Source organism: Limulus polyphemus, unplaced genomic scaffold (genome assembly GCF_000517525.1).
Source record: "Limulus polyphemus unplaced genomic scaffold, Limulus_polyphemus-2.1.2 Scaffold1026, whole genome shotgun sequence".
Classification (NCBI taxonomy): domain Eukaryota; kingdom Metazoa; phylum Arthropoda; class Merostomata; order Xiphosura; family Limulidae; genus Limulus; species Limulus polyphemus.
Window position 1 is genome coordinate 130,981 of NW_013666636.1, and position 19,318 is coordinate 150,298.

Consider the following 19,318-nt stretch of genomic DNA (forward strand, 5'->3'; position numbering starts at 1 on the left):
CAGCAAATGTACAACATTTCGACAAGGTTTTGTCACCATCAGGTTGTACATTTGCTGTTATATTAAAGTTTTTCTTCATTACCCATTCAAGCCGTCTCCAGCCATTATTAGTCTCAAAGTGGGTTCCTCGTCATCAAATTCAAATGAAGTATGAAATGATAAAGAAACTTTTCACATGCTTTAAAAGAAAAAAATTAGGACTATCTGTAGCAGAAACTGTTCATAGGCAAATTTCTTCTAGCAAAAAATTGCCAAGCTAATCTTTTACTACTTTTCTGACTCTTAATCAAATCACAGCTGAAATGAAAGATTTACTGCATAAAAAGTTCAAGAGAATAAAAAAAAAATGGTGTTATTTTGTCCAAAATTATTAAGACTTTCCATCTGGAAGGCTAAAAGTGCCATATTATTCTGAGAAATAAAATTAGGAAATTATCAAACACTAACAATTCCATTAGGAACATATGGAAATCAATCCAAGACCAAAATTTGCAATATTAAACTTTTTTATATATAAAATTAAATAAGTGAAATATTTCACTGAATAAATTTCAACTGTGAAATTGTTTTTCTTTTGCTTTTTTAATGTATGGAAAAGTTTATTTTCTACAACTTCAATTCAATGGCACAACTCTGCCCTCTGGAGAGGATTCACCCAACTGGGCATTAAATAAGCTATATATAAAAAAAAATGTATCACCTGAATTTATTTTGTATATTAAATTTCCTCAAGGGAAAATATGGCATAATTTATTTTTGTGAATACCATACAGACCATTGGAGTAAGCATGTTGGTGAAATTACACACAGTAATGTTCATTATAATTCTGAATTTGACAATGACAATGGCCAAGCTTTTAGTAATAAACACTAGAAGTCTGTTTTATACATAAAAAAAAATTAATTCTGAATAAAATATTTCTGCACCTAAAAATATTCTTACTGTAAGAGCTGTAACTTGTAATACAGTAGTGTTGAGTTATTTGTAAATTCCCAAAGCATTTATTGAGTCAATGTGAGGGAAGATCTGCATGTTAAGAATAAAAATACTTTTCATATTTTGTTTAACTTCTCTAGAACTTCATAAGTGAATACTACTTTCTGTCATGAAATCATTGGAAAGAAAAGTTAAAAAAATTATGAAATTAAGTAAAAAGTTTCATACTTTCTAAATTGACTACAAATTGACTACAGAAAATTACAATAATTTATCCTAACAGCTGTGGCCTCTAACCATTTCACAACAGCTTTCATTTAAATTTGTGTTATTGTTCTTTGAAACATGTCTAATTAACTATGTAACAAAACAAAAAGTCACCCATCAAGAGTGAAGAGAGCTTAAAGTAAACAAACAATTAAATTATATCACATGTGGAAACCTGTGGGTATTCCTTGAGGACAATTTTTTTCATGCAAGTTCTCTTATATAACATAATAATTTCTACTTTTTAAATTTGTTACTTTTGCTAAAAGATATTTAAATGTAGATAATAATAATAATAAAAGAAATTTAATATTTATTTCAACATCGAGACCTTTCACACTTAGGTGTGTAGTTTAATAAACTTCTTTTTCTCCCACTATACTGATTGTTTTACAAAATAATTCATGTAACTTTCAAACATGCATTTTATAACACAAAAAATATATCACACACTAGAACAGAATGTCCCAAAACTACTATAATTTATCTGGTTTTATAACAATGCTATAAAGAGGCTCATAGCAATATCTTTAACATAGACTTAAATCCTTGTAAACTCCTCACTAAAACAAAACAATAATCTGATTTATGTAGTTTAGAATAGTCCTGTTGGTTAGAAGCATGTCTAATAATAATAATGTCATAGAGAATTATAGACAATTCTTAAAAAACAAAAACCTGGAGGAGCATGTCATGTGGGTTAAACAAATGCAGTGAAATCAAGAAGAGTTTGAAATTTTATATTCTGGTTTCTGAAAATGTATAGTATGTATTTCTAATTGGTTACGTAATCCGAGACCATTATAAAGTGAGAGAAAAGTTATAAATGAAAAATAAGATTGCTACCAAGCCATGTGACTTAGAGGTGCAGACTGACTATTTAAATATTTTCGTTTACAATTAAGAAACTAAAACTTAGATAATATAAACATATGAATTACACTATCATTTTAATGCCAATTTTACTGACAACAACAACAATAAATTTCTTATTTAATTTTTGATGTAACTCTGTTAAAGTCATAATATGCACACAAGGTTAATCAACTAGACACATACATGATACATCAGTAGAAGCTGTTTAAAACAGTGAATACAAATTTTGTGACAACAGGTTTGATATGATAGTTTCATTTTGTTTATTGAACCTTGCTCAAACCCACTTGAGGGCTATCCAAACAGTCCTTAATTTTGAAGTGATAGGCTAAATAAAAGATAGCTAGTCAAAATCACCAATAAACAACTTTTGGGCTACTCTAATGCAATAGTGAAATTTGACTGTCATTCTTATAACACACACATTGCTTCAAACTGTGGAATGCATGTGTGTTTTTGTTGTCATTTTTCCAGTGAAAGAGTGCAAAACCTCAGATCCACAATTTGGCATGGTTCACTTGGCCCAGAAAGTTTAACTGTCACAAAATTAAAATTGCACATTTACCAACACAATTATTGACTTGTTGAAACATTCATTTCGTTTTTCATCTGTTGTGTAAATCGGCTGTGGTCTTAAGACTCTCATAAAAAAACATGCAACAAGGTGTGCATTATGTACTTTCAATCTTTGCCAATTCACCAAAACAGTGCATAGTAGTGTAGCATTTTTCAAGAACTAAATGGAAACCAAATAATTACAAAATTTACTACTATCATATATCAACAAGAAACCTCTTAACCTTGCAGAGATGGAAGAGTCAAAGTGTGCATGCCACAGACTGTTCTATAGTTTCACTCAAAATTTAGTTAAACTATTCTGTTATTAATGTATGTTAATAAACATGACAACAAAACAGTTTATAATTTCTTAATTTCAAAAGAAAATATTTAAGTAAATTCTCAATCTGCACCTCTGAATCAATGACTTGATGGCACTCCAACTTCTGATTTATAGATTTTTCCCTTCCGTTATGACAGCTTCAGACTGTTTAATCAATTAGAAGTACACATTATAAATATTGATCAGTAAGAATATCAGATTTCAAAATTATATCTTATTTCTCCCACATTGACTAGAATGTTGGTCTGAACAGTAATGGAATTTTTCTAACCTATTAACCTCTTGCTACAGGCATCCTTTTCTGCACATGTCACGAGGGTAACTGAGTCACATTAAAAATTGAGTTTAACTATTTTCTTTCATGGTATACAAATAAACTAAGAATGAAAATAACTAATAATATTATACATGCTTTACATTCTTAATTTTTATAAGACAACATTAAAAAACCCTCAATTTCCCCTAGTATGAGAATTATGACATTTGTTCTCTAGGTATCCCCTCTTCTTTAATTTATTTACCACCATTCGAAGAAGTAAGAAATTTAATGTAAATTACTCATTATAGTGTTGTCATAACTCAGGCAAAGCAAAATATTTATAGCCTTCAATCTTGTTTAGATACAGAGCCATAACATAAAAAATCAGACCCCTCTTGCCACACCCACCTGTCACATCCTCTCCTTCACAAATTGCCAGTAGTACTTTCTCGTGTTTAATAATACTTATACCAATAGAAAGACAAGGTTTTAATCTATTGAATAATGTATTATATTACATTGTTTCCTGTACAGAGAATTGACTTATTCGTTTCCAGTTCAAACCTTATTCCCTCAGGAAACACATTGATGAGCTTAGCTGAATTTTAATGTCTCTTTAGTTAAAAAGCCAGAAAAATTGTGATAGTTATAGAACATTGTATGCTTTTTGTGTATTATTATTCTGTGATATTTAATGCATTATTTAATTAAATAAAAACATATCTAGTGCAGTATATAAAAAAAAAAGAAGACCCCAAGTATATTTCTTGTTTTTCATGGGTATTCTATGTTTATTATTATAAAAGTTACTAAAATTTGAGAATTAAAAACTTTTTAGGTGAAATTACATAAAATAAGAAAGAAGAAATATTTTCCACAAGTTATGCTAACAAGCAAGTCACTAGTAGCCCATGTATTATGTAATTCAATAGAGTAATGTGAGATACATGTTCGCCAAGTTATTTACAGCTTCTGGTGCAAAAATATTAATAAGACACAGTAAGAGCAATAAAATTTATGTATAAAAAAGATGTATAATGTTATGAGTTTAAAGCTACTTAGGATAAACAAATGTAGAGTCACGTTACAATATGAAGTCATTCTAGAAAGGAAAAAAAGGGTAATTATGATTTTATTTCTTTTGGTGGTTACAAGGTCGATCAAATTAACCAACCTCATAAATTTAGGGTACAGAAAATAACAGATAAAATATAGTTTTACTGAAAATAAACATTTGAAATTTATTTAGGTTTTAGAGATTACACAAATTAAATCTGAGATTTTTCAGATGAAAAAAGTATTTTTAAACTTAACATGAAAATCACTTTGCACTCATAGTAGTCAATACTTCTCACTCCATATATTCATGAAGAAATTTTTATTGAAATAGAATTACAGAATTTTTTGTCTACAAATGACTCTTAATGCTTACTGAAATTTTGTGAAAATACATAAAATATTAGAAGTTATAGTACGCAAATTAAAGGTCAATTTGGGGGTTGAATTGACCAAGCCCATAGTGAGAAAGTTAACCCTTTCACTCTGGGTATCCTTTACTACACGACAAAGTTTTACTGTTTTACATTCAAAATTTTATTAAACTACTTTTTTGTTTATGTTACACCAATTAGTATAGCATAAAATTGTAGCTAATAACCCATATTTTAATAGTATACAAGTTTTAAGTTCCTAATTGTACAAGGCAATATTACAAAGTATCCTGAATTTCCCCTAGTGTGACACTCATGACATTTTCTTTTGGCATCGTCATTGCTATTCTATCCACTACCCCTTGAAAAAGTACAAAATTAAGCGTAAATTACTCTCTATAGAAACGTCACTGCTCATAAGAACCACAATTTTTTACAGCCTTCAATTTTTTTGGTTACAGAGCTATAAATATGAAATCACACATCTCCTGCCACATCCTCTCTTTCATGCTTTGTTAATAGTTCTCTTTTACACTTAATTATATATTACTTATAACCAATGGAAAGTCAAGGTTTTCATCTATCAAATGACGTAATGTATAACATTATGTTCTGAATAGATAAGCATCAATTTCACTCACAGTACAAGCTTCATTCATTATAGTCCAGTCATTATAGAAAAAGATATTTGATCTTTGATTTTTTTTCAACTTTTACTACAGATGATTTCCTTACACTTAATGTTATGGTAAATAAAATAAGAGATAAAGTTTAAAGTCCCCTCCCAAAAAAAATAATTTTGATAATCATTTAGTAGGTTCTAGATGTTATGCAAATAAATTAAAATCTAAGGTGAAAAGAAATATTTTTATTCTTATCATGAAAATTCACCTTTCAGTTAGATTGACACAGTAAAAGCTTTGGAAATTACTTAACAAAACATTAGTAAAAAACACTATTACAGAATCTGATATTTTTTTTGTGTATTATATTGCTTTTTAAAATTTTGCCACATCTTGAGAAGATGTACTTAAAATACTCGAGGTAATAGTATGTATAGTTTTATGGCTACATGATTGTTGAAAGGTCAGTCAAATTTACCTAGTATGTCTTCACAAGGTTAAGAGCAGAAATGTATACAATTACTTCAGAAGTTAGCATATTAACCCAAAATTCACATTACATACCTGCACTTCAGGCATTAACATTACATCAAGACCATTGTTCACCAGGATCTCGCACATGTCACACTTATTTCCACCAAAGTCCACTGATGGTGGCTATAACAAAGTCATGGAGTATTTCAATTACTATCAGAGATTAAAAAATAAAATACAGAAACAGAAAGTTAAAATGTTTAACTTGAAGTAATTAAATACTTTGGATACTTTTCCCCTATAAGTTCAAAATCTTCAAGAACAGTACATTTTTGTTTGCCTAGTGAATTAATCTTTTCCAACATGATCCTAATGATTTTCTATATTAAATACTAAAGCAAAGAAAATGAGTTTTAACCACTTCATATACAATAGTTTAGTTGAAACTACTCACATTAGTGGATGGGCAGAATTTTAGAAAGGCACATAACCAAGTTGGGTCCTGTAAAGAGAAAAGGTCATGCAAAATAAGCTGGAAAGATAACTAGTATTAATGTGATAAATGACTACATTAGCTGATAAAGAAAGAAATATATTTCCACAGTATTGTTTATTAGGTAACTCTGAAATTGGCTTCAAATGGATTCCATTGTATGGTCAATCTATCAAAATGAATGAGATCAAAACATCTGTAACCAAGTCTAAAGTTTCTTTATAGATAATCGAAAAAATCTGAAAAATCTCATATAGGATAAATCAAATTGTTAACTGACAGTGTTTTCTTGTCCTAGTCATTAAAATTAAGTCAGTATTATATATTTTAGGAATATGTACATTCAACCAAAAACATTAAGCCATTATACATATTCATCTTGTTTTCATGAACAGAAACGTTTGCTTGTCTAGTATTAAACAAAATTGTTGGGTAGCATGGTCAAATGCTAATACTTAGTTATATACAAATACACATTTCTCTTTTCATGGTGTAAACAGCAAGTAATAAGAATAAAAAAATACAAATAAGTTAATGGCATGCAATTTTAATGCTTTACACTTTAATAAAGTATTAACTTACTGTAATAGTCTGAAGTACATCCATCACCTGGGGAAAATATTTTTCTACATCATCTGAACACTACAAAAATAATGTTCATGATTATTCCAAACTGATAAAACAACCATAAAACTGATTATAAGCAAGCACAGAAATCTAAAACATCCACACATATTTAAAGTATTAGTTCTGACAATAATTATATTCTGACAAATAATTAAAACCTTTTCAATTTCAAATACTTATTAATACGTATGACACTAAGTTAATTTCCAAAAAAGCAGCACTCAGTATAAGTAATACATGTCACAAAAAATGATAGTATACTAATACTGGATCTTCTTTCTTGAAACAAACTAACATTATACTTATCTAAAAATTTCTCTCTCCAGATTATTTAAGAATAAGGAGAGTATAGTTTACACTGTTGTAATAAACAAAACATTACTTTCAACATATTGATCATTTATTACTTGGCCATTGTAGCATCATAAGCAACAAATATCAGGATTTTTATAAATCATAATTTTGGACTAATGTTTAATATTATCATCATATGAAAATGTACGACTAAATATCTATCTATTCATTTTTAACAACCAAAATTTCAATGACCATCAGCAGGCATTCTCAAGGGGTTCATCAAAGCACATCATACAGTTGCATCAGTATAACCAGCTAAGAAAGCAGTGTATGAACAAAATTATGAAATAAAACATGACAGTGTACATACTTCAGTAACCGTTACTATGTCTAAAACAATAATTACCTTCTTTAACTTATTTGTTAGATTCTTTCAAATGATTTTGTTCATGTTTATATAAATTCAACCTAGGAAGGAAAAATATGAAAAATAAGCTTGTTTGTTTGTCGAATTTTGTTCAAAGCTACAAGGCTATCTACATTAACTGTCCCTAATCTAAAAGTGACACTCAAAGGAAGGCCACTAGTCAACACCACCCACTGCCAACTCTTGGGCTACTCTAATCAAATAATCGAATTAACTGAAAGGGCAAGCATGTTTAATGATGGAATTCAAATATGCAACATGAAGATTACCAAGTGAGTGCCCTAACTACCAGGCCATGCCAGGCCCTAACAATAGGCTGGTCAGATTGTTTTCAATTTATGAAAAATAAACAATACTAAGACAAATATATATATATATATAAACAAATTAGTATTAAGTTTTACAAATTCAATAATTAGCAAACAGACAAAATGACAGAAAACAAACTTCTTTAAGAATTTCACTAATATCTACAAGTGTAGAGTATATGGTTGCTATTATTTTTAATTCATTAAAAACAATCTTTTCATACCTTTGGTATCCACTTTTCAACCAAAGAGCAAGCACTCAAGGTTAAGTTCTCCAGTTTGTCCTAATAATCATCAGAAAGAAAAGAATTGAAATATTAAGAAATACAACGAAGTTTAAAAAGTATACACAAAGCAGTCACAAGATATTATATGAAGATGAAAAATTCTGACTTTTCCTAATCAATTGAAATATTATATCAAAAACATTATAAGAAACAGAAATAAACCTATAAATGAAATGCTAATATTTGTAAGCATTTTACACAATATTAACAGGAAAAAATAGAAGCTCTGAAATGAATAAATGAAAAGAATTTAAAATATCAGTTACTCTCACCTGTACTGTTTTAGAAGAAAGAAGATCATGTGCTAATCCAGAAGTAGCTTCACATATAAAACATTTCTCATCTGACTTAAGAAGAAAAAAAAAGAATGAGTTGTAGAAATGTACTCTTAGACACCAAAATATGCAAGTCCACTTGTATTTAGGTCATACTTTATAAAACCTTAACTAATGTTAGGCCTAAGTTTGATAATAAGAAATTAACACTGTACAGTGTATGTTCTTTACATTAACTTAGTCAGGACTAAACTATACTATACTTAATACCATCTACAAATAAACTTGTAATGTTATTCTAGGACCTAAATACAGTCTGCTTTTAAGTAAAATAACTCGTATCAAAAAATTCAACTATATAGAAAAATCAGTAAAATCAATTTAAAAAACACTTTGCTTCTGAAAGTGTCAAATACTTTCTTTTTCTAAATTTCAAGTAATTAAGATGCATACAATCCATCAAACAATTTCAACTAGAACACAGTACACAATGCTGAAGTTACCATAAGCAACCACCACATACTATATCTGATGAGAATAATAATAGCCAAAACCATCTATTTCTGCACCTGATAATAACAATGATGATAACTAAATAATTTCTATAATGCTATTCATGAAACATATGAAAGCAAAGTAACAACTAACTGCTGTATCTGGTAATAATAACACCTAACTTTTGTCTGTTACACCTGATAATCAGGATATCCAAATTAATGATATATGATTATTAAAAATGTATCTGAAAATAAAGTATTAACTCAACACTGTTACACACACGATGTAAGTAAAAAAGTTAAATAAAAGCTAACAGTATACAAAATAATTCATATGAAGAGCATAAGATGTTACTTTCTAAATGGTTATTAGTATACCATTTTACATAGAAGTGTCAACATTTGGACAGAACAAACCTTTGGTACTTTGTTATTTGCACTTCACTTCATTCTTTTCTTTACCATAAAGAGGATTCTCTTTTGGAAGAATATCTCTTGTCAAATAGCTAAACTTCACTAAGGACAGAGCCAGTTATAATAAAAGACTTAACTTGGATTAACATTTACTAAATGTAATCACCCTTTGGACAGCCAGAATACATATACACCAAGTAACATCCATTTTGACAGATGTGATCACTCAGCTACAAACAATACGACTGTATCATAACTAATTTTCTCAATTTTAAGATGTAAAGTGATGTTATCTCACTCTACACAGATAATAAAATAGAGATCAAAGTACCAATAATACATCTAACCTACCATACACTAAACCAAAAATTTCTTGTTTTTTGCATATAGTTTAAAAATTGGACTATTAATAATAATTACATAAAAAAATTCTGTTAGGCACATGCAAAACATTTAGCTATGTACTTTCCAAACATAACAAGTTCAATAAAAAATCCATAAAGGTGAACTATGTTTACTACAAAACTAAAAAAAATAACACTTAATATATCTTTACATGCATGTGAAATTTTCCACTTTATCTTGTAATATTCACTTTTAAATTCTGCAATATCTAAATCAGACAAAAAAATCAAAACATTTCAGTTTCATACATTCTATAATTACACTAAATGTTAACAAAAGAAATACAACCAAATGTCATTATCAGATTTCAGTCATGCTATAAAACCCAATACCCAATAAACAAATATCGTACAAGTTTTAAATGAGACAATTTTTTATTCAAAAAACAGACTTCATTGGTATCACTTTTTGTTAAACCTTATAACATGATTTGTTTACAGTGCTAAAATTTTATTACTACAGGAAACATTAAACTTTTTGTTCAACTCTTTTGAATGATGGTAGAGTTATATGAAATATTTTAATTTGTATGTTATATAACTATTTTTATGTGATATCATACAATAAAGTACTTAAGCCTCCAATAAACCAGAAAACTAGTAACTGACATAAATCAAATACACAAAAGATCATTTAATTTCTTTTATTAACTTTAAAGTTTTCATGTAGGATTATAGAAGACAGAAAAATCATCTGTCACTTGTTTTACAAAATAATAAAATTAGATGCTTCAACAGTGAAGAGGTTTTGAGAATTAAGACAAATAATAATTTTGAAATTCCTTGAAAATCAAATTTCTAAACAGAGCTCACAACAAATCCATTAAAATGAAGGATTTCAAAGATTAAATAAACTCCTAAATGTAGTACAACACAAGAAACTTTGCTCAAGCTAGTCCCAATGACCAGTTATATTTATGTATTTTGCTATTTTATTCAGACCTTCACCTTTTACTTGGTTGCCGACCTTCTATTACAATACCCTGAACAGATTGTGGGAAAGACTTGAGTCTGAAAGGTTTTGTTCAACCATGATCCATTTGTTAAGGAGTATGGTCTGCAATTGGTTGATAGATGTCAGCAGAGAATTATAATGGTAAATGTGACCTTAACATTCACCCCAAAGATTATGAAACAGACTGAGATCCAGACTTGTGCTGATCAAGAAAGATACCTAAAATCACTGACATGCATTTCAAAGCAATTTTGGACAATATCAATTTTATAGGTCCTTGCATTACTGTATTGGGGGAGCTTTTGTCCATTAAGGGTCAATATTAGAGTAACAATGTTCGGTTAAAATCTGGATCCTCTTTGCAATTTATAAATCAAATTACATAACTACTGTCATGAGAATGTTTCTCATCCCATTACATTACTACTATTACTGTCTGAATATCATAAACAAAACCAAGTGTCTAATGTGTTTTTCTCTATACTTTTAACTCATTCTGTCAGTAGAGAAAAGGATAAAATTTGACTCATCAGATCACGTCATACCCTTCCAGTCATTCATTTCCATTGTGAGATCTAATAACCACTGATATCATGCTTTTTTATTTGTGTACGTTGTTTGTCAGCTATCATATGACAGTTTTTGTAATATCCTTCACACTGTATGCTTGGAAGTAGTCAAGTCCAAATCACAGTCTGATATATGTTGCACTCTACAAACCTCTTAAGTAACTTTTTCCCCTCAATTTGTCAATCAGCAATTGACAGCGACAGTTTTTTCTAGTGACAAATGTAGTCCTTTTGATTGCCACTGTTTGTAAAATCGGGTGACACACTTTTGAACAGTCAAAAAACAATTTTTGATAACAATGACTTCTGATATACAAGCATTTATTTTCCTGCTCTTACCTTTTACTTACAGACTAGCCATGATAAGTCTGTACGTCAAAGTGTGAGAGCAGGATTTCCAAGCATTCACAAACAAATCTTTCCCTCACATGTTGTCATCAAATGCATAAAATGTGAAAATATCAGTGGTAGGAGGCATGTAGAATAAATCACTGCACAGGTGTATGAGTGAATTTTGTTTTATTCAACAAAACAAAAAAAGCATCAGAAGAATGAAATCCAAAGTTTTTCATTTTCAAGTTTTTCTTATACTAGTTGCTTGTCATCATCTGACACATAACATGATGAGTTTTGTTTTGCATGATCAAATAAATGGTGAGCTCTAAAAATGAATTTAATAGATCTTTATAAAGTGATCAGTGTGTGTGTGTGTGTGTTTGCGTGGAAAAATTGTACTATATTAAAAAAATTAATAAAAATAATTACTAATTAAAACATTAACATTACCAATAGAGTAAATAATTAAAATTGTGTACTGTAACATTTTATTATCAGCTTATTCTAAAAAGGAGGTACAACGGACAGTTACCATATATATTTACAATTAGACTAGAAAAAAGTTACAGCTTCACAGCCGTTACAAAAAACAAGAATATCAGATTAACGAAATATAATTTACAAAAAATTAAAAATTACAAAACTGACAATTCAATTAAATAAAAAAACCATATTTACCACCTTAAGCTGATATATAGCTTTTCAATGAGTTATGTTTTCTTTAATTTGTATTTCCTTGCTTTGTAATTGTGATGTAGTTCCCAATGATTAAAAAAAATTTTTCATTCACCAACTCCTCTTAAAACAATTGCTACAATTAGACAACATTCAAATAAATTGTCTAGCAAATTTGTCTATTTTTCAATGTAGAGAAAAGAGGATTAAAATAATGCAATTTACTGAAAACAGAAAGTTAAAAACTGATACAAAATTATGTTAAAAACCAACTACAAAAGGAAACAACTTTTTCTTTTTTTTTTACAATATTTTGTGCAAATTCTCCTCCTCAGATAGTCACACTTTTGTTGGTTGTATTCAAGAACAAATAATCCTATCAACAAATATAAACATGCACAAAATAAATGTTTTGTATTATTTCAATAAAGACTTACCATATCCTTAACAAATTTTCTAAATACTACTGCAACTTCAGCAATAATGGCACACTGCAAAATATGAAGCAAAATTTAATATTATAAAATTGAATATAATGTTTTAAAAAAACATCAATCATATAACTTCAAAGAACTCTCCAATTTCTGAAAGTTTAATCTTAATGTAAAAAAATATAGTGGTCAGCTAGAAAATACATACGACATTCCAAGGAAGTCTGTTGCAGTTATCAGAAGATACAAAATATTGTCTTGTTTGTTTTGAATATTTGTGCAAAGCTACATAATGGCTAACTGTACTAACCAACCCTACTTTTAAACTGACAAGATAGAAGGAAGGTAGTTAGTCAACAGCATTCACCACTGACTCTTAAGCTGCTCTAATCAACTTATAAGATTTGAATTCCACTCTCATAAATCACTAACTGCCACAAAGTGCTGAACACATTCTTTTTTTTAGCCATGAGATGTAAACCATGGACACTTGGATCCACAGATTGGCACTATAGGCTCTAAGATACAAAATATACTTCTATTATAAATTCCTCATAACAGCCTTCTGAGATCAATTTAATGAACACGTCACTGTGATTTTGCTTGTCTAACCAATTTGATATTATATATGAAAGTTATAGCTCAAACAAACAGAACATATTAATCTTTTTGAATTCTAGTTTCATAGCTCAAGTTATGGATTAAGAATTGTGTAAATCAAAGCTAAAGACTTTTTTTTGCCACTATGCATGCCTCTTTAGATACATATTTCAATACTGTGCAGTGTGAGGTTTGTTGATAAAAAAAAATTGCTGTTGCTCAACTGAAAATTCCCCTCCCCCTTGACAAAATTATATGGCTTTTAAAAAAGAATGACTACATAAATAATTTTCATTTATCTGCATTCTCAGTTCAGGGAGTTTAGTTTACACATATTCCATCAAAAAATGTTTTAAGAAGGTGTAAATTATGTATTTTTCTATAGAAATCCATAAAATAAAATAGCTGAAAATAATTATGTATATGTTACCTGATGTGCAAATAACACTATGTATTATATAAGTTTAATATTCCAATACTCAACATCTATTTACTGAAAGTAAATGAATTATATGTTAGATTGACCAAAAGAAAAGAAAATATAATACAACAGCATAAAGTACTATATTAAACTAAGCATGTTAAATACAAGTAACTTGACAAACTTCTTTTAAGTCTTTTATTTATCAAGAAAAATTTACAAAAGAGTACAATACTGCTTAAAATACACAACAAACATGGAAAAATATTGAATACATACTTAACAATACTGCATAACTCAAAACTGGAAGTCTGTTAAACAGATGAATTAAATGTAAAATTTACTTTGGTCTTCCACTTAGATAGCCTATCAGTACTTCCTCTTAGACTTAGTACAGAGACATACCATACACTTTCTACTTTAGTTCAAATCTAAAATTTCTAAAATTGTTACTTTTCATAGTTTCCTTTTCAGACACAATGAGTTACTAGCTTTATCTAAGTGGCAAGAGGAGGGTTGCATGTAAATAACAGACTGTTTGGTTCTCTTACATGAATAGTGTATCATTTAATTAATGACTTAAGTCACTTTTTTTGTGACAAATCAGACAACAGCTGCAGGTCATCCCACTAGCTAGATAAACTAATATGCACCAATGATGGGATTTTGTGCAATAAAAGGTTGAAGCTAATTGAGTTAAAGTTTATGTTTGGGGGGCTCAAGAGGTCAATCTTTTTTTTTATTTCCCCAAAATTGGTGTGGCAGAAGAAATTATGGTTCCTTTTGATTGGTTCCATCTGTAATTATTCAGCAGAGACCTTCAATATCTGCTGTTTTTCCAATACTTTTGGCACAGAAGTGAATTGAACGAGGTTAAAGTCCTTTCACATTAAGAGTGAAATACCTTAGAGTTTAAAAATTTGAAGTTTCATCTTGAAATCTATGCTAGGATCTTGGACTGCATAAAAGATATTTATGGCTCAGTTTATCAGTGATACTTAACATAAATTGGGGTACTTTTCATTTAGTGTTTTCTTCTTTTTACTTAGTGTAACTCACAAGTGGGAAGTGCTGAAACTAACAAGAGTTTATTGTTTATTAAAGTCTTCACTAGCTCTAATCAGCTCCACACTTGACCTATTATTGTGTATTATACTATAAATTGTGAGTTATTAAACTTGTTATTAGTGTGTTTTGTCTCTAACTGTTTAACTATTGCAACTTCAAGGGAAATACACATTAAAACCCAAGATCCATGTATTTAGTGGCCTGATTTCTATGCTCTGTTGGTTATCCAAGAGATACCACAGACTGGTGCTTTTTTCATTAAAACATTGTGCACATTCAGACACAATTACAAAATTTGTACAAAAAACTAACAAATCACAAGTAAAACCTACCTATAAAAGAAAAATGCATTGTATGTCAATCTTCCTTGTGACTTTGACTTCTCAGAAGACAGAGGAAATCAGCAGGGATTCTAAAAAGCCTTTACACAAGAGAACTGGGGACTCACAGAATTAAACAAAACAAACTTCAAACACTTAAAGATTGGATAATGAAACTGGGATACAAAATAGCTGCACAATCATTAGTTAAGTTACAAAAAATCAGCACAGAACTAGATTATATTTATGTATATAGCTAGCAGTCTTAAACAGCTAAAAAAAGTCTTGCATACATGGGCGTTTCACATATGCAACACTGAATGAGTAGCAATACAAATCAGCATATACATAAAAAAAACAGCAACATAATTTTAGTCAAATTATTTTGTGAAAGCTATTTTTTCATAACACATTTATTATAAAAAAAACAATATCCTGTATAATTGTAAAACAAATATAATTAACATTTTTATTACTCTTTCACATCCTGTTATTCATTTTCTTTTAATTGTAGCCATTCATATACATAGTGAATCAAGTTAAAGTGCAGAAGTGCAAAAACATGAGACTTTGTGAACCAGCCATCAAACATTATTCAGTTATTTATCAAATATAGTAAAGAAAATTAACTCATTAAAAATGCAATTTCAAATTAACTTACAAAATTTTTTTTAATTATTATTGTGTTCCATGTGCAACACTTAACAGACATATAATGCACTGACCAGAATTAGGGTATACTGTATTTCAAAATGCCATCAACCTTCAGAAAAGCAGAGAATTATACATTTCAAATTTACAAATTACTGTCACTTTCTGGTTAATTTCTGGATGAAAACAATGGCAGCCCATTGGTATATGCTCATGGTGTTCAATATACTAGTTTTTTTTCCACAATGTTTTGCCTTCCACACATATCAAAAATTCAACAAATGGTCTTTATAGGCAAAACAACATTGCTAAGAAATGGTAATGATGAGAGGGAGGATGTGAACAGCATAGGTCTGGATGATACTAATACATTAAACAAAGACATATTTTTTGTTTGTGTGTATGTGTGTGTAAAGTAGTTCTCTTCTAGCTGTCTTAAAGATTTGGTAAAACATAACTACCCTTATAAAAAATTATTAACTATTTCTCAATGAAATTGTTCTCAAAAATTATTTGAACATTTTCTCTAGTTTAGAGATCTTATTGAAACATTAGATAGTGAAAACGTTATACAGTATACTTTTCTTAGAATTTTTAAAAAACCTCATTTGTATTAATAAAATTCAGCTTCTCAAAAATATAATTCAAGATTTTATCCATAATATGAAGAGCATTATTTTTTGCTTAATTGAGTGTTATATCTTAATTAACCTTAAACATTAATATACCAGAAAACATTTAGAGTTAAACAAATTGATTAGCTTTCTATTAGTGTTCATTACTTTTGGACAATTTTCACCCAGATCATCACGAACAGTGATACGATTTAGCTATTCAGTATTCAAAAATGTAGTAATACATAATTCTTTTTGCTACAATTTCTTTGAAAACATACAAACCAAAAAATAAGGCATTAAAAGTTAAATTATATATAAACACAACAATAAAGAAAAAAATTGTGCACAAACAATTTTGATATGTCACAATAACAAATCATAAAAATAATTCACTCAAATATGTACAACAAAAATCAACAATTTATATAGAAAAAATACTAATTATGCATGCTAACAGACCAATAAGAATTATTTCTAAAATGAAATGGAAAGTATACATTAAACAAGATGAAGCTACAGCAATGTAGATCTACTTAAATGTGTGTGAAGTCTGGTATATGTGCAGCTCTATCACCATTTGCTCTTTTCTCTTTCCATTACACACCCAAACACACATCCATTATCAACTCAACAACATCTCATCTTATTTCTTTATCTTACACAATGCTCAATACTGCTCTGTGTCACCATGCTTCAGTAAAAAAATTACTAGAAACCATTTTTAGGTTTTACATTGCAAAATGTTTGACTTACTTCAGATTCAGATTTTGCGAGATCTTGAACACAGAACTTCATTACAGCATTAACAAGTTCTTCCTGAAAATCATTTTCCACAGAGCATTAATATACAGTCAAGAATTAACTAATTCAGTAGTATAAACTTAAAATGACAAAACAGTGGCTTCCAAGAAGCTTAAGAAAAGTAATTAAAATCACTACTGAAATATGTTTATCTCACAATATTGGTATTTTTAACTTGAGCAGCACATTACCACACACATGTATAAACAGGTCAGAAGTCCTCAAGGTTAAAAAAATTTAACTGGTCAGCAGTACCCTCTGCCTACATGGCTACTCTTAAGCAAATAGCTGGAGTGATTGACACAATTATGAAGCCTACAAGTGAAAGTATATAGTGTGTTCAATGGCTCTAACCTTAAATTTTCTGCTCTACAGTGCAGAAAGCTAAACACTAGCATAATTCTTCTTAATCTGTAGTAATTAAAAATAATAAAAGAGAAAAATTGTGTAGTCAAACATGATTCTTTACAAATGGGAACGAATCTGATCCATTGGACTAACCCAGTATTGGAAAAGAATTGTTGACTATAATTTCGAATTTACTATGTATATCTACACAGAATCTGGCAAGCTTTGAGAAAAACATACAAGTCTCTTGTACACAAAAAAATCAAATGTATTACATAAGCATTTGCACTCAAGATTGGTCTGTGAATCTAAAACATCAGTCTGATTCAGATTTCTGAAAATTTGGAGTGCAAGGTAATACTTTTGTCCTTTGTACAGTTTACATATTTTATTTGCATAACCTCTAGAACCTTCAAAATGTGTGTTTAACATAAAACACAGTTTATAATTTAGTTTTATACTATCTAACATTTAATTTCTAAATTTCAAAAAGAAGTATTTAAATAAATTTTTAATCTTGACTTGTGTGTCACATGCCACATCTCATATTGATTCTCATATTTAATTTTCTCCATTCCTTTCTAAGGCAGACAAAGAAGCCAACCAATTACAAACTCAAACTATAAACATTGCAAAGTCATAATATAAAATTTAAACTTCCCACCTTCTTAAATCAGCGAGATAAATTTGTGACATTCACCACTGAGGTTCTTCCAATCTTGTCATAGTTTTGAACAAATTTATCTATACGATATTTCCTTCTTTTATAGACATCTTTATAACCAATAGAATTTGTTCTCTACAATAAACAATTAAAGATTCCTTCTTTTGGCATATAATTTGCTTCAGAATGTTTGTGACTGTTACTGTTGAGCTCTGACTGGCTAATGGAACTTTTTAAACATATTTGTAGCTTAGTTAGAGAGCCAGTTAAATTATAGTAGTTTTAGGATATTCTACATTTTTTGCACGATAATGTTTTGTGTGCTAAGTTTCATATTTGAAATTAGCGTTTAGAATATTTTGGATCAAAAGCATCATTACAAAAAACAGGCCCACAGTACTTTGCCTTTTGACAACAAAAATAAATTTAAAAATTTGTGTGTGTGTGTGTGATTTTTTATTTGTTATAAAAGTAAGTAAAATATAAAAATTAAAAACTTATTAGGTTAGATAAGAAAATTTAAATGAGAAAAATTATATAAATTATTGCAATTGTCAATATCATAGTATACTTCGTGTGGGAGGTGTGTTTGTAATTCATTCATGTTGTGCTTGTAACTTATTTATTTAAACAAAGCTATCTAGCTGTGATAAGTGACTCTCGGCATAATCTGAGGTCTAAGTGCAGCTGTAAATCAATAAATCTAATTGATCCAGATTTGAAAGTCTATTAGAGGAATGGGAGAAAAAGTAGGCTAGTGGTTAAATTCCTGGACTATGGAACAGAAAATCCACAGTTAAAGCCTGTCAGATATAAAAGACTGTTTAGTGTAGGTAGTATTAATTAATTTATTTTGTGAGTTGATATTTTATCACCGTTTAGTTTTTTTTCATAATAAGAGAATTAAAAGCAGACAATTATTGGAAGTTGTGTTTGTAAGTTATTGATGTCGAAGTATGGAGATTTTTAGAATGCCTCAGGGAGAGATATAAATAATGGTGACCAGACGAGAAACCAGAGAGTGGGAGGAGAGCCGAGTGAAAGGTCAGTGATTACAAAATGCAAA

The 19,318-nt window shown here is 29.1% G+C and overlaps 1 protein-coding gene across 2 annotated transcripts in view; it reads right to left on the bottom strand.

Moving 5' to 3' along the window:
- Positions 1-19,318, bottom strand: part of LOC106461762 — a 120,913-nt gene that overhangs the window by 79,454 nt on the left and 22,141 nt on the right. The window contains exons 8-14 of one of the 2 annotated variants that reach the window (XM_022388792.1): positions 17,193-17,255; positions 12,769-12,822; positions 8,479-8,553; positions 8,144-8,203; positions 6,843-6,902; positions 6,222-6,269; positions 5,858-5,950 (exon numbers count right to left, since the gene is read on the bottom strand). In XM_022388792.1, coding sequence (XP_022244500.1) covers positions 5,858-5,950; positions 6,222-6,269; positions 6,843-6,902; positions 8,144-8,203; positions 8,479-8,553; positions 12,769-12,822; positions 17,193-17,255 — 453 coding nt within the window. Of the gene's footprint in view, positions 1-5,857; positions 5,951-6,221; positions 6,270-6,842; positions 6,903-8,143; positions 8,204-8,478; positions 8,554-12,768; positions 12,823-15,183; positions 15,202-17,192; positions 17,256-19,318 lie in introns of those variants that run through there. The other variant, XM_013921610.2, reaches the window with a different exon arrangement.